Source organism: Procambarus clarkii, chromosome 40 (genome assembly GCF_040958095.1).
Source record: "Procambarus clarkii isolate CNS0578487 chromosome 40, FALCON_Pclarkii_2.0, whole genome shotgun sequence".
NCBI lineage: Eukaryota > Metazoa > Arthropoda > Malacostraca > Decapoda > Cambaridae > Procambarus > Procambarus clarkii.
In genome coordinates, this window is record NC_091189.1 from 28,885,503 (window position 1) to 28,902,098 (window position 16,596).

Consider the following 16,596-nt stretch of genomic DNA (forward strand, 5'->3'; position numbering starts at 1 on the left):
TCACCAACACCGGTCACTTCTGGCAGAACTTTGCCATGTCTGGACAACTGACGATTTGTCCGGATAACACAAACTGGCAGAGTCTAAATCACGTCCGGATAATTGTATGGGAAACTTCACCATATCTGGACAGAAATGTGGATTTGGGAAGATAACTGAAAAGGGCATTGAGCCATATTGTATTAATCCCGTACAGCAATGGCTGAAGGAGCGGGGTATGGGGGGGTGTCATGGTAGGGGGGTCATGGTAGGGTGGGGGATGAGAGACATGTGGAGGGACCATCTGGGGATGAGAGACATGTGGAGGGACCATCTGGGGATGAGAGACATGTGGAGGGACCATCTGGGGATGAGAGACATGTGGAGGGACCATCTGGGGATGAGAGACATGTGGAGGGACCATCTGGGGATGAGAGACATGTGGAGGGACCATCTGGGGATGAGATACATGTGGAGGGACCATCTGGGGATGAGAGACATGTGGAGGGACCATCTGGGGGATGAGAGACATGTGGAGGGACCATCTGGGGATGAGAGACATGTGGAGGGACCATCTGGGGGATGAGAGATATGTGGAGGGACCATCTGGGGATGAGAGACATGTGGAGGGACCATCTGGGGATGAGACATGTGGAGGGACCATCTGGGGGATGCGACACATGGAAGGACAGTCTGGGGGGATGAGAGGCATATGGAGGGGCCTTTGTTTAGTGTATAATAAATTTGTATTAAAACAGTTCATTACACTAAAAAAAATTATATTATAAACAAACATTTCTAACGAGGAAACTTAAAGATGAATACATGAAATACATAGTGAACAGTGAGAGTGAGCAGAGGGTGTAATACAAGCAGTTTGAAGCCTGCACAAAATGTACTGTTGGATGAGGCTAATGTATAAACGGTTTGCACAGCACTGCACAGCTGGTGTTACAATTAGCAATGCAGAAATATTGAGTGCTGCAAGCAAGTTTGTAGCCAGCCTTAGAATACAGGATTTTAGGCCAAGTGATGGTTGGATGTCAAGGTTTAAAGTGAAGCACAATATTGTGAAGAGGAAAAGTGAAGCCTTAACAGAAAGCAAAGAGCCTTCAACCAGCTTCAGCAGCTGGCAGTCAAAAGTGACCTTGTCAAGCTCATGTACAATAATTTAAGTGCTGTGTTAAGCTAGGTTCTATAAATTGTCAAGAACTATACATTTCAAGTATCAAGATCTACAGTATCATTCAAAAAGACTAACTATAACAAGGCAAGCTGAAATTTTTGTTTTAAATAATATTTTTGAATTATAGTGTGCAGAAATTCAAATTATGTTGGGTGGTACAAAAAAATTTTGAGTATGTTTATTTGAGGACTTTCCCAGACAAGCAGGACTTCCTACTGGAAATGGGTCCTTCCCATATAGTTTGGATAAACAAATGTAGTCAGTATATGAGCAACTATTGAAGGGACTGATACTAACTCCATAATGCCCACTTGACACTATTACTAACCAGGTGAACTAACTACAGGAGCAGATTGTTTCAGGTAGGCCACACCACCTTCAATTTTACTCCTACCCATCCTCCTCCTACAGGGGCTCACAGCTGCTGGGTAGGCTCTACCACCAGTTGAAGGAACAATGGGAATACAGTACATGGTCTACATGCACAGAACAGTGTAATTTGCTTGAGCAGGAGCCACCCTCCCCACCAACCCACAAGTGATGCACTAAAGCCTCTTTCACCTTATCAAGGAACCACCATTGAGGGGAATTTAAAGTAAAACAATCTAATAGACAATATTAAGCGTGTTCCTGATGGCGCGTCTAGGTTATAGGTCAAACTGGTGACCCGAGTACAGCCAGATCTCCCCCCCCCCCCTTTCACCACAACTAAAATCGCTTGGATTAAGTGACAAACTCCCAAAATTTTCAGATAATTTATTTTATGAAATGAGCAGTTAATTACATACTTGAACATAAATACACATCCACACACTTTCATTCACATTGTGAATTTCATATCCCTTATATGTAAATGAAACTGATACAACATTTAACAGCTGAACACTTCAACTTCTTTTACAATAAATAATACTCCATACACAGTGAGTGCAGTTCAACTGTGGCAAGTGACAGCTCAGTGTGACAAGACATTACCACCTATCACATATATAGTGCCCTTTCTTTACCAATAATAATAATAATGATGTCCTATGAATGCTACTGCAAAAGTTCTGATAATTGAAAGGGCTAGTCATTTACATTATCAAAGTATTTATCATTAAGTGCCAATTGCCAACTGTTTCAGAGGATACAAAAGCTTTTCTAGATCAGCATTTGGGATGCTAATATTTCAATTCTGTAATGTTAATATGCTCAAAGTGTGCAGACATCAATATAAATATTGACCCTTTTAACGTGCCTTACAGCTGACTTATGACGTACAACTGGTATGGACATCATATCCCATGTATACTTTGTTTTAAACAAATTGTGCAACCAAAATTTTGAATTTATAAAAATACTGCAGTTGCAATGGTAAACATTGATGTCTTGGTCTATTCACCAAGAGGATTTGGTGTGTGACATCTGTATTGTCTTGCCAATATAAAGAAAAGTTACCTACAATTTACAACTGAATTTACATCCAGTAAATTCAAACCTATGATCACCTTGTCTAGACTTCTTGTAGTGAATATCAGTTAGTTAGACGAGGTTACACTTATAAAAGACCAGATGTTAACTCGATTATATAAATGAAAACTAAAATTAGACACTTAAAAGTCCAACACTTGGTAAACTTTCTTAAATGGTTACAGTTGAATGTGGAATACCAATCAAGTTCATGCTTTAAGTAAGTCTCTTTACATTCCACTTGTGCACACTTACTACAGAAAATTACTACTGGTATTATAATATGGATAGTACAGTACTCTACTATCTTTACATTCCACTTGTGCTCATTTGCTACAGAAAAATACTACTGGTATTACAACACGGAGAGTACCCAACATTGTGCTCGTGTGCTACAAAAAGCAATTTCAGAACCTTGCTCATCTGCACTGTCAATCTTGTATTTCATAAAGCACTATTAATTCAATGGAAAGAAGAAATAGCAATAGTAGTATAGATTACAAGGTAAAGGATAAAGCCTAGTATGGAAGGAAATTGGTAGGGATTCGAACAAGGCATATTTATTGCCAGAAAAGGCATTTCCTACTTATATAACTTATAAGGTAAGGAGGAATTTAAAAGGGCATGATAAGTGGAAAAACTGAACTTGTAGTATGAGTGAGAATGAACAGGCAAGTGGAAAAACAAAGGGAGGCTATACTTTTGAAGCACTTCCACACAAGTGGTAGTTCAGTGTGACAACTCTATTAAAATATAAATGCCAATTTTGTCACTGGCCAGAGCAATACATTGTAGTGTGGTTCTATTCCAGAAATGAGACTTGAGCAGATTACCACTGCAGTCTACACATCTTTTAAGGGATGTTAACAAGCACAGAGGAAACTACCTAAAGGATGTACATAAAGTATGTTAGCTACTTTTTAATAAGAGATTTTTCTGGCTACCAATTTAGGACTCATTACCTCGTGTACACCTGTGTATAAATATGTGCGCTTTTATAATTTCCAAATTGTATTCCTCTAAAACTTGAGTTTTAATTCAGATGTACATTAGGAATACTTTCAAGGCTATGAGAACCTCAGTTTACTGTATATCCAACTTGTCATCCGAGGAAACACCATTACCTTTTCTATTCCCACAATGTGCTAGCAATATGTAGCAAAATTAAAAATTCCCCACACTTCCTTTACATTCTTATAAAAATTCCTTAAATATTTATGACGGTATGGAATATTTCAACATAAAAGGGACAATTTCACATGGAATGTGACCAACCCATTAAATAATTAAGTTGGAAGGAAGAAAAAAGTATATTTGCAAAGTTACAAAAATTTTAACAAATTCAGGTAAATGGGTAAATTAAAAAATATAAATGATTAATGAATATTTATGTTAGCAATTCATACTTTAATCCCCATTTCAGGACAAAATATAATATAAGCTGTATTTCTAGTTCTGTTTTGGCATTATATCATGATTTCCTACAGACCACAGGACCCAACTTTGGCTTTCAGCTTGGAACACTTCAATATACTGAAGCCAACTAATCTTTATCATTTAGAACACTAGTTGTACAAGTCTTAAAAATGCATGTCATACTTTATCAAAACAAGGTAACAATTAACATTTTTGATATCTAAATCTGTGTTTACTAAAAGATCAGATCTATTCTGGATTTATTATCTTATAAGAACCTCGTGAGTATAGCACATTACAACATGTTCAAGAGTAACTCTGGAAAAATAGTATTTTAATTAATAATCCATTTTCTAAAATATCTAAATTTTTATTTTTATGTTTGGAAAAGTCTACTGATGAACCACACTTCTACAAAGATAATGTGTGATAAAGTTGGAGACATGCAAATGTTAATCTAATTGGACAGACATCATTAAAGACTGGAATTTTATGATTCACAAACTTGGTTCAGTAAGAGGAAGAAAAAGAGGGAAATATTCAGATTTATATATAAATGTCTTTGCTAGATACCGATGCTCCAAACTTAACGTTATTAGAATCTTTAATGGTATAGAAACATTTGAATGTTTGCACTCTCATGTTTAAGGGCAATACCCCCACCCCCTACATGAAATTAAGAATCCTGGGTTATACTCATGTCTTAAGAATATTTTCTATAGTTACTCAAGAGGTAGGTTTGTCACCCCAAATCAAGACACGGTTTTAACACCTTCACATTTGGTTGAAATAAGAGATCCAATTATTTTCCAAGTCACAACATAATCTCTATTCCAAGTTTAAGGGGTTCACTTGAACTTGACAGAAGTATTACAACTGGGATAAAGGTTCAAGTGACGACCAGTCAGAGATGATTAGTAAACAGGCCTCATCACAATTCAGAGTGACTTTTCTCCTTATTATCTGCAATAAAAAAAATAATACTGTAAATATAATAATAATAATAATAATAATAATAATAATAATAATAATAATAATACTGGTAATAGACAAAATACAATAGAAAATTAAAATCTTAAAAGTCCAAAAACATTTATAATGCAAAGTAAAAAAAAATAAAAAAATGTAAATGCACATATACAGTACATATGAACAAAAGAGAACTGTTGCAACTTTCAAACCCAGGGCCCAAACACACCTGATGTCTGGCGGCCGAGTGAACAGCATGTGGAGGATTAAAGTGACAAAAGCTGAGGACACGTAGGACCATGTTAAATCTGGGTAATTCATCCAGTAGGGGCGGGGAAGAGCTGGGGAACACAATTAAAGTTTGGCTCCAGTCTTTAGAGAAATTCTTAAATATACAAGACAGAACCTGACTCTCTCCAACACTAGAGCGACAACAATACACAAGGAAAAATTAACTAGACCAGGACCTGTGCCAAATCTGATTTGTTGCAATCCATATTATCATCAAGAAACCAGCATTGAATGTAATGAAATGTCATTTTCTGGGCGAGCCCTGGAGGCTTCCTGAAGCTATCCGAATTGATATGTGGTATATTAGTTTGGGATCATCAGTCACAGGAGTTCTTATGCCTACTGAGAACCACAAGCCATAACCTGGTCCCCTTAGAGGCGCAGGGAGCAATAGCCTATGAACACTTTACATTTAAATTCCGTCACAATTGCCATCGACCAGGGAAGGGCCCAGAAAGGTAGATGAATCAAAACGAACCATTGACCGGTTAACCTGTGCAATCTACATCCAAAAATATAAAAATAACTTCCCTAGAGAGAAACCAAACAAGCAACCCTACATGCAACGAGCCCTTCCACTCATTAGCATCATCCCACCTCCCCTATCGGGAGGGAACGAGAAGCCTGCTCACTGTTGCCGGCAGCCCATCACTCCAGTTCTTGAACGATGAAAAAATGCCGACCGGAGGGAGGGTGGACGTCAGGAAGCCTCCGGGGCTCACCCAGAAATGGTGTTTCATTAGATTCAATGTTAGTTTTATGTGAGGAGCCCTATTGACTCCCTGAAGCCAACTACTCAAAGATAAGTAAAAGGAAGGACTTGCCCAGGAGGCAGCAGCACCGCAGGTCTCAAGAAGAAGCAAGACAGCCGCGACAGGTGCAAAGCAACACATGGCCGGGAAGGAATCTGAACTTTCACTAGCCACCTGGCGGCCAGGACACGGTTCGACCTCCAAAACCTCCAGGCCCGAATGTGTACCCAAGAGATGCTGCCAAAAACGGCTGAGAGAGCAGCATACTTCCAAACATCATGGGCATGAGGGTACACAGCAGGCTGGATGGAATCAATGACACTGCGGACAACCTGAGACACAGGAGCCCTAGGGGCTCTAGGGAAAGCGGCTCCACCCAAAGAACGTCCACCGTCACAGAACCAGTAGCCCCCAGGTAGCAGCATAAAGCCACCACCAGACAAGTGATGCACCCCTAGTGTAACAACCAAGTATCCACAACCAACAAACCCCTCCAGAAGCCCGCTGTTTCATTCTTCTCGAGAAAAGAAGGAGAAGGCTGCAAATGAACAAAACGACCACCTGGACCAAATGAACAGAAAACCCCCTAGCGTAGGAGAAGAGAATGAAGTTCCCCAACCCAAATCCCGGAGGCAAAGGCCAATAAAAACAAAGGCCTTCCAAAAGCAATCCCTAATGGAAGGGGCCACAAAAAGCGAGGAGAAGAAAAGAAAAGAAAGAACACGGTCCAAAGACCAAGAAGGCTCGGGCGGCGCATGAGCCAACTGATCAACATGTAAAATGAGAATACACATGCGCTAAAAAGACCAGATGCGTAGTGCAAAGCAGTAAAACGGACCTCACTGGCTCGATCTGCTGGAAAAGGCAAAACCGCAGAAAAACGCTCAGGGTTCAGACCAGCCCCAAAGAGCCATGGACTGAAGGGACACCCCCCCCCCCTTCAGCTGTCAAGGGGGTTTGACCGCCGAGTGGACAGTGCTTCAGATCCTGAGGTTCTGGGTTCGATCCCCTGTGGAGGCAGAAACAAATGGGTAGTTTATTTCACCCTGATGCCTCTGTTCACCTAGCAGTAAATAGGTACCTGGAAGTTAAGACAGCTACTATGTACTGCTTCCTGAGGGTGTGTAACAAAAAGGAAGACTAGTCGAGGACTGAGCCGCTGGGACGCTAAGCCACGAAATCATCTAAAGATAACCCACGGTTGAGACAATGAACCACGGGGAAGCAGTCCGAATGGAGCCGGATCACCGAGCCCCAAGGAAGCCGAATCCGGTGCAGTGCCTGTCACACTGCCGCAAACTCCTGCACCGTGCTGTGAGCTGACATAAGGACAGCCCCCACCCCAAATGACCCTGGCCAGACTGGTGGTCACCAGCCACAAAGCCCCAACCGAGAGAGGGGTCCACGAATACATCGAGGTTGGGAAGAGGAAGGCACCATTGGAAGCCAGCAATGCAACATCCAACAAGGACACACAGGATCAAACCCAGCGATCGCGAGAGCGGCAAAAGAGGCTGCCCTGAAGATACCAGAACGGCCTCCAAAGCCAAATCCTGCCCAGAGGGAAAATCAGCAAGGCAAAGTTCAGGCTCCCGCACAACTGCTCGAGCAACCGCTGAATGATAGAGGTCCTCCTCAAAAACAGCTTAAGGCAGGACTTCCGCCGGAGCAGAGCTACAGAAGGCATAGAAAGGGTCGCAGTCCGAGACTCCCATACTAGGCCCAGCCAAGTTCGAACCTGGGACAAAACCAACTGGGACTTCTGCCAGTTTACTAGGAACCCGAACCTGGCCAGTTGGGAACGTACCAGACCCCTGGCTAACAGACTAGCAAACTAGCTGGGAGCCCACACCAACCAGTCGTTGAGGTAGGCCAAAACCCGAATACCTAGCAGACACAGATGGGCCACCACAACCAGAGCTAAGCACAAAAAGTGAGGTGCCAGATGCAAGTCGATGGGAAGTTGACATAAGCAATAAGTCTATCGTCCGACCTTAGAAAGGGAAAATCATTCAAGCACCTGGCTCGAGGACGAGCCGGACCTGGGACAACATGGTCATATGAAAACGGCAAGGAATCAACCTGTTCAGACAAGACAAGTCCAGAATGTACTGGAGATCAGAAACGGGCAGAAAACTCACTTGAGAGGAGGTCTTTTCGACCACGGCCAAGTGAAGTCACTTTGAGATGATGCAACAGAGGGACGGGGAAGAAGCATCCCCCCCCCAGACCCAATCCTCCGATGAGGGGAAAAAAGGGCCGCCCAATGCCACTAAAGACCAGAAGAAAACTTCAAAAGCCCATGAATCGCGGGATCAAAAGAGAGCAAAAAGAGCCAGCCTCCTCCCCTCCCCAATGGGGCGACCCGCGAAACAGCAGACGCGGTCCCCGAGAAGCCAACCGCTGCACAGAGTGAATTCCGCACCCACCAGATGATAAAGGCCTCAGGGAACCCACTGACGAAGAACTGGCACCAAAGGCCTATCCAAACCAACAGAGGCCTGAGCCCTGGGATGACCCAACTGAGAGGACTGGGAACAATTCCCCCCAGAGTACCAACAAGTCCGAAAAAGGATGGAACTGGCCGAAGCCGCCACCAGAAACTGGGGCAACGACATCCTCCGAGAACAGCAGTGAACAGAATGGGCCCAAACTGAAGCCAAAGACAGAGCCAAAGAGCCAGCACAGGCTGCCTACATACAAGGCAAGAGGAGAACATGGAAACTACCTCTCGGAGGATCAGCGCAAACAGCTTCAGCAAAGCAGACAATGCTGCAGCAGCCTAAACCAGAACCCCAGCCCTAGGCCCCTCACTCAATGCCTCCACATCCTCCAAAAGACAGTTCGTGGACAGCTCCAGAAGACCGAAGAAGTGTAAGACCGAGGCTAAATGACCCCAAGTCCAAAGATCCTAAGTGGCTAAGGCAGCAGAATGAGTGGGAACCTGAGCATGCAACTCCACCAGACTCACATCACAAGGAAGTGCAGGGGTGAAGAATGAGTTAACTCATTCGGGAACTCTAGCATGCCCCCTCAAGAATACCTGCAACACCGAAGAAACCTCCTGCCATTCAAGCATGCGGGTACGACAAAAGTCACACAAGCTCCAATTGAGAAAAAGGGGCAGTCTGTCAGCCAGGAAGACGCTGGAACCTCATAACGCACCCAATAAGGGGAAGAAGAACTGAACTCAAACGAAGCCAGATCCATCACAGAGGCATAAAACAAGTCTTGCAAGAGGTATGTGCCAAGGGCCTCCTGAACCTCCATGGGAAATCAGAAGGAAACCTCCGGAAGAAAGAAGCCAAGGAACCCAAAGGCACCCAGAAACAAACCCAGGAGGATTGGGGTGTACCCAACTCTTATTCATACAGGGAAGGAGGGTATGAAAACTCCCTTGTAGAAACAATCCCTGCTCAGAAGGCACAAGAGCCCAAGCAGGGTCAAAAGGAGCCCAAGCACTTCAAGCAGATTCCCACTGAGCTCCGGGAACCCCCCCCCCGACATGTCCCAGGGAAGAGCCCTCTTCCACACCCACCACCCCTGAAGAAAAGGTAAGAGTCCTGGGGAAAAGCTTCCGAGAAGGGAGTTGACTGGGTCAACCCAGAAGCCTCTGTGGGAAATTGGGCTCAACCACCACCATGCCCAAATTGGAAGGGGCAGCCCCCTAAGCCACCCGAGCCTCATCCCCACCCCAACTCGGAAACCCTCAGATGTTTAAAAGCCGGAAGCAGGGGAAAGAGGAGCAGGGCGAACCACACCCACCTGGGAACAAAGCGGAGGCACGGATGGAACCAAGGTCGAAGTGATCAATGCCCCTAAAATTCTGATCCCTAAATCCCAAGCAGGGCAGCTCTAGGGTCTCCAATTGGATACATGAAGGCTGCTGGCTTCATGTACTATGCCTCCGGGGCCTCCAACCTGGCACGTTGCAAAAGAATCGAGCATGCAATGCAGCCATCGCCAGATCCCCTGAGATCAACAGACAAGGAATGAGTAAATTGAAGCACAAACGGGGAACAAGGCCTGCAAGACTCCGGGTTGTAGGTGTCACCGACCCTACAGACAGCATGACGGAGGCAGTACGTATGATCGTCACCACGGGGCAAGGCCGACGAGCAACCTTCAACTTCACACAAGGCAAGAGTGGACTCTGAAGAAGTATCCATGGTACCACTGAGCCCACAGGGTAAATTAGCTCTATGGGAAGCCCAGACACGGGGGCCAGCTAAGCCAGTAGAATCCCTGTCTAGTAGCAGGCAAACTGACTACCAGGAACAGCCGTGAACCCTCGGGGGCAACAGGACTACCACTATCACCTAAGCTAGCCTAATGAGAGGCTAAACAGACCTCCACTGTCCACAAAAGGCAAACACACAGGAAACGGAAATTAAAGCCCCCAGAAGAAACAAACTAGCAGCCAGATAAAATGCATCGGCTGCCGCATTGTTGCTAGGCAGGTTGTGCCAGCCACAGTACACGTTCACCCAGCTAATAAAACACTCCCCAACCCAGGGAAATACGGAAAGCCCAATACCCCCTACGTACCCCAAGGGCAAAGACTTCAAGCAATGAAATCCTCTAGCAGGGAGTGATTCCCGAACACCCCAAGGAAGATAACCTTGATACTCAAGGGCAGCACTTGCGGAGCACCTAGGGAAGTTCACCCTAGGCCCATGCTGCTCCGTGTACAAGACAACACCTAGATAACACCCAAACACACTGCCGGTACAGCCACACAGGGCAAAATCTGTAACAGGAACTCGGGAGGCCAGAGGTGACCAAAGTGACCGCCAGCACATCTGTTCAAGAACTGGAGTGGTGGGCTGCTTGTTTTGTTTCTTTCTAGGGGAGTTTTGATCTTTTGGAATGTAGATTGCACAGGTTAACCAGACAGCGATCTGGTTTTGATTCGTCGACCTTTCTGGGTCCTTCCCTGGTTGATGACATACTTAGAATGTAAAGTTCTCATTCGACATTGTTCCCTGCACCTCTCTAAGAGGATAAGGTTCTTGCGCGTGGTTCCCAGTACGCATAAGAACTCCTGTGACTGATAACCCCAAACTAATATAGCACATAACAGTTCAGATAGCTTCAGGGAGCCAGCGAGTCTCCCCACAGAAATGCTCCATGGAAATGATGTGCAGTACTACTATCAACATGACACCCTAGTAACAGTCAAGTGCTCATTTTGTGGATAAGAGTTATTTCAATTAACACTTTTTTTTCAGTTTGTCCAAACATAGCTTTATGATACTAGTTCTGAGAGGGGCAAGAGCAAAAAGCTTAACTCTTCAGCTGTAACCTTAGGTGCTACAAAAATGTCTTGTGCTCACTGTGGCAAATGTCAACTGACCAAGCTTCCATGCTGTGTTGTTGTAGTTATCCCTGTTGTAACCCTTGAGTTATCAGTGAAGTTTCTAAATGTCCAAGCACAATGTTGCTACACATTCAAGTTGCGTGTAAGTCAAAGATTCATCTAGCGTGCAAGCCCATGAGAGAGCATTCTGTGATAACATTTAAGAAAAAGTTTGAGAAAAATTGAGGCGATTTGATCGCAGCCAACCAAGAGATATACCAAGGCTATCACATCTTGGGACAAGAAGAATTGTAATAAATAGTGAACTGATTGTTTACAGGGTGCAGCAATTGGTACATGGTATCAGTTACTCTGACACCAATATTAAACAATTAAAAATCAGAACTTAAGACGATGCTTCCTGATCTTGGAGACTTATAAACTTAATTGGTACCATTATTAAAATTATAGAACAACTATTCTTACAGAGGCCACTAAATGAAATTTGAGAGGACTCCACAGTAGTCTGAAGACACTGCTTAACATAATATTTGTACACTACCTATTCATTTTGCAAAGATTTTTGTAGTGTTAAAAAAAATATGCAAACATGGAATACTGGCATATTTGTAAATTTGTGATCATAGAGGTGCAACCTGAGGTAGCTCTCTTACACACCTGGTCAGCACATGCATAGTGCCTCCGAATTGATTGTATTGATGCTGGCATGGAAACTCTGAGATTACCCGTCTGGTTGATACCTGGTTGATGGGGTTCTGGGAGTTCTACTCCCCAAGCCCGGCCTGAGGCCAGGCATGACTTGTGAGAGTTTGGTCCACTAGGCTGTTGCTTGGAGCGGCCTGAAGGCACACACACATCCACCACAGCCCAGTTGGTCCGGCACTCCTTGGAGGAAACAATCTAGTTTCCTCTTGATGTCCACTGTTGTTCCGGCAATTTTCCTTATGCTGGCTGGGAGGATATTGAACAACCATGGACCTCTGATGTTTATACAGTGTTCTCTGATTGTGCCTATGGCACCCTTGCTCTTCACTGGTTCTATTCTGCATTTTCTTCCATATCGTTCACTCCAGTACGTTGTTATTTTACTGTGCAGATTTGGTATTTGGCCCTCCAGTATCTTCCATGTGTATATTATTTGATATCTCTCTCGTCTTCTTTCTAGTGAGTACATTTGGAGAGCTTTGAGACTATCCCAATAATTTAGGTGCTTTATCGCGTCTATGCGTGTCGTATATGTTCTCTGTATTACCTCTATTTCAGCAATCTCTCCTGCTCTGAAGGGGGAAGCGAGTACTGAGCAGTACTCAAGATGGGACAACGTAAGTGACTTGAAGAGTACAACCATTGTGATGGGATCTCTGGATTTGAAAGTTCTCATAATACATCCGATCATTTTTCTGGCTGATGCTGCTTGGCTATGCTCCCTAAACGTTAGGCCGTCAGACATCATTATTACCAAATCCTTTCCATGCTGTTTTCCTACTATGGGCACATTTGATTATGTTTTGTACTCTGTATTATGTTTAACCCTTAAATAGCGCATGGCTATACAGGTATACCATTTGACACCCACAGGCGCATACAAAAAAAAAAAAAAAACTTTCTTCCTAACCTGTTAATTTGTGTTCACTGATCATGGGAAAAATAATAAAAAAATCGCAAGTGGCATATATTGCCCGCTATAGGGCGGGGAAGTCTGGCAAAAAACAGGCGCTGACTCAGCGTGCGTCCCAGGCGGTCTGTTGCTTGCCAGCTGTCAGGCCGGAGTTGCCACAAAGAGATAATTACCTAATTATTTCAATCTTGAGTTATCTTGAGATGATTTCGGGGCTTTAGTGTCCCTGCGGCCCGGTCCTCGACCAGGCCTCCACCCCCAGGAAGCAGCCCGTGACAGCTGACTAACTCCCAGGTACCTATTTACTGCTAGGTAACAGGGGCATCAGGGTGAAAGAAACTCTGCCCATCGTTTCTCGCCGGTGCCCGGGATCGAACCCGGGACCACAGGATCACGCGTCCAGTGTTCTGTCCGCTCAGCCACCGGCTCCCATGAGCCGGTGGCAATGTCTCTGATTTTTCATAGTTTTTTTTTGCTGTAATATTATTCAATAGTGTGTAGTGTGATATATTTATAAAATAAAATGAGTGAATCATTGCTGTACTCAAAAAATATGGTGTGCATATTGTTGACTCAATTATGTTCATCAAACAGTGAACAAATACTTTGTCGGGTATTACACTATATACACAGGTTATATATAAGTATCTGCATGTTTTGTTCACCATAACGAACCACTAAGTTGCTATTATGAGTCAAAAAGTAACGAGGAGTGACCGCCGTATACCACCCAGCCACTCACGCCCTTCCTCAACACCTTACTCGCCCACATTCTCCTCCCACAATACTGTTTTTGCTTATATTCACTATATACAGACATTATATATAAGTATCTACATTCGTGTTCACCATAACGAACCACTAAGTTGGTATGCTGAGTGGCAGTGGCAGCCCGCCACTGGCTGCCACTCCCTCCCTCACCTCACCTGACTTGCCACCATTCTCCACCCACCATACTGTTTTTGCTTTTATATTCAGACGTTATATATAAGTATTTACATGTTTTGTTCACCATAACTGTACATCTAAGCTTGTATGGTGAGTAAAGGCACAAAGACGTAGGACCTCTCACAGTCAGCTGGCTGCCGCCCTCAAGGCCAGACGCACTAATATTTCTCCTCCAACAATACTGTTTGTGGTGTTATTATGCTATATACACACATTATATATAAATATCTACCTGTTTTATTCACCATACTTGTACAAGTAAACTGGTATGGTGCCCAAAGACCATCGTGGTCACCAGTAAACAACATGATAAATCGTGCAGACGACGCCACCGCCCTCACCAAAATGGCGGCTCCCAACCTACTCCTCTTGCTGTTTATACCCTCTATACACACGTTATACATAAGTATCTACATTTGTGTTCACCATAGTGAACCACTAAGCTGGTATGGTGAGTGCAGTCAATAAAAGGTGGCCACACACAGTCAGAAGACAATGCCACTACCCTCCCCTCCCACAACATTACTCCTCCCTCCATGGAGCACAGTACTAAATATCACCACAATCCTGCTATTATCAGAACCCTAGTCAGTTTTATCAGTCAGGGGTCTTCTGTAATAATATCATCGCTACATAATAGCATGAACAAGTATATTATGGCATTTTTAGGCGATGCTGTGGTCACAAGCTGAACAGCAGTGCTGTGAGCTCATGCTGCGTGCGTCAGGCTTGGTAGCTCACTCAATACTGAGGCCCCTAACACCCAGGAATTTGGCCCACGATTTTTTTTTAAAGTGGCCTCTGTTTACAAGAGCCCAGATGTAGGTGTGGTGAACCCCGTGTATCTGCGGGCCGTTTAAATCTTGCGTAGTACTCCAAAGCATCACATGATGCAATGCGCAATTTAAGGGTTAAGGTCCTCATTTTCTGTATCTGAGTGCCTGGAATTTATCACTGTTAAACATCATGCTATTTTCTATTGCCCAGGCAAAAACTTTTTTAATATCTGCTTGAAGTTTTTCAATGTCTTCAGCTGAGGTAATTTTCATGCTGATTTTTGTGTCATCTGCAAAGGATGATACGAAGCTATGACTTGTATTTTACCGATTTTGTGCGCTCGCGGGTAGCTTTCGCCAACTTTAGGCTTTGCTGTGGGGAGTCACGCTGGGCTTTTGGACATTATATGCATATACACCTGTAGGCAATTCTATTGCAAACACAATGATACCAAAACGAACGACATAGCACGAGAATTAAGGTGAGAAAGCCGAAATGAGTATACACATTTAGGAGTCGCCTCATGCTCGCCTGCAACGCCCGGCCCATGACGTCAAAGTCTGCAGCGCTCACGCGCCGGGTGCAATAGTGTTAACACTAAACACTAAAATTATTTAAACTTCTCATCTGTAGTTTTATCAACATAATTACAGTAGAGAACATTCTTTAGAAATGTTACTGCCAATACAGTACAAACAATTCCGTCTGGCACTGTCTACAACTAGTAAACTCAAGAGTAAACCTGTGATGCCAATTGTAAAAAAAAAAGGGCAACACATCCCTTAGGTTTAGTGATGTTTAGAAAGATCTTGAATGAATATAACATTGGAGGTCAATTTACTCATCCCTTCACCTTTGGCATACTAACAAGTAAACCTGCTACCTTCCTATCTTGAGGTTATCATGAGATGATTTCGGGGCTTTTAGTGTCCCTGCGACCCGGTCCTCGACCAGGCCTCCATCCCCAGGAAGCAGCCCATGACAGCTGACTAACACCCAGGTACCTATTTTACTGCTAGGTAACACGGGCATAGGGTGAAAGAAATTCTGCCCATTGTTTCTCGCCGGAGCCCGGGATCGAACCCGGGACCAGAGGATCACAAGTCCAGCGTGCTGTCTGCTTGGCCGACCGGCTCCCTATTTCTCTCCTGATACAGTACCTTGTTTACAGGTATTGTATCAGAGCTGCATTTGAGCCGTAATAACACCATGTAGTCTAAGTAATTTGTTGCCAATTCTACATAGATGTACATGCATGCACACATTTGTCCTAAGTGTCCACCACAACTCCCATGCCTTACCTACTTTGGTTACTTACTCCTATCCGAAATTGAAGTCCATCTTGGCAAAACCTCATCTCAAATTACCCCAAGAGTACAGTACTACATTCCTAAATATTACTACTACTGGCTGTCTTCACATATTAATGCAGGATAGGTTCAGAATTATTCAGCCATTTCACAAGATTGTGCACAATTATGCAAGCCATCAGCATGAACAGCGGATGTCAACATTCACTTGTACTCCCAGCACAACCAAGGAGATTATAGCTCTGGAACAGCTACCCAATAAAACCAAAAGAAAATCAAGACTGTAGCCAATTACAACATGACTTACGGATGCGTTGAATGTACGATGAACTTTGCAATTCTCTATAACAGTTTCATGGTCTCCCAATGCAATTTGTAAATAGTCGAAGTATCCAATGAAGAGCAAGTGTATTCTATTAAATTTATGCCAAAGACTTACAAGTATCTGAGACATTGCTCACCAGATCCAGGTTACCAAGTTCACTACTCATAAAATAGAACTGGAAGAAATGTAAAACAGAGCAAATGCCAAGACCTTACCCGTCTCATTTATTTGATTTAGGGCCTCAATAATTATA

The 16,596-nt window shown here is 43.8% G+C and overlaps 1 protein-coding gene across 2 annotated transcripts in view; it reads right to left on the reverse strand.

Annotated features, from left to right (window-relative positions):
• Positions 1-1,906: 1,906 nt before the first annotated feature.
• Positions 1,907-16,596, reverse strand: part of Grp170 (Grp170 co-chaperone) — a 63,731-nt gene continuing 49,041 nt past the window's right edge. Inside the window, exon 19 of one of the 2 annotated variants that reach the window (XM_045742112.2) lies at positions 1,907-4,996. In XM_045742112.2, the coding sequence (XP_045598068.2) occupies positions 4,965-4,996 (32 nt within the window). In that variant the 3' untranslated portion in view covers positions 1,907-4,964. Of the gene's footprint in view, positions 4,997-11,505; positions 11,553-16,596 lie in introns of those variants that run through there. The other variant, XM_045742111.2, reaches the window with a different exon arrangement.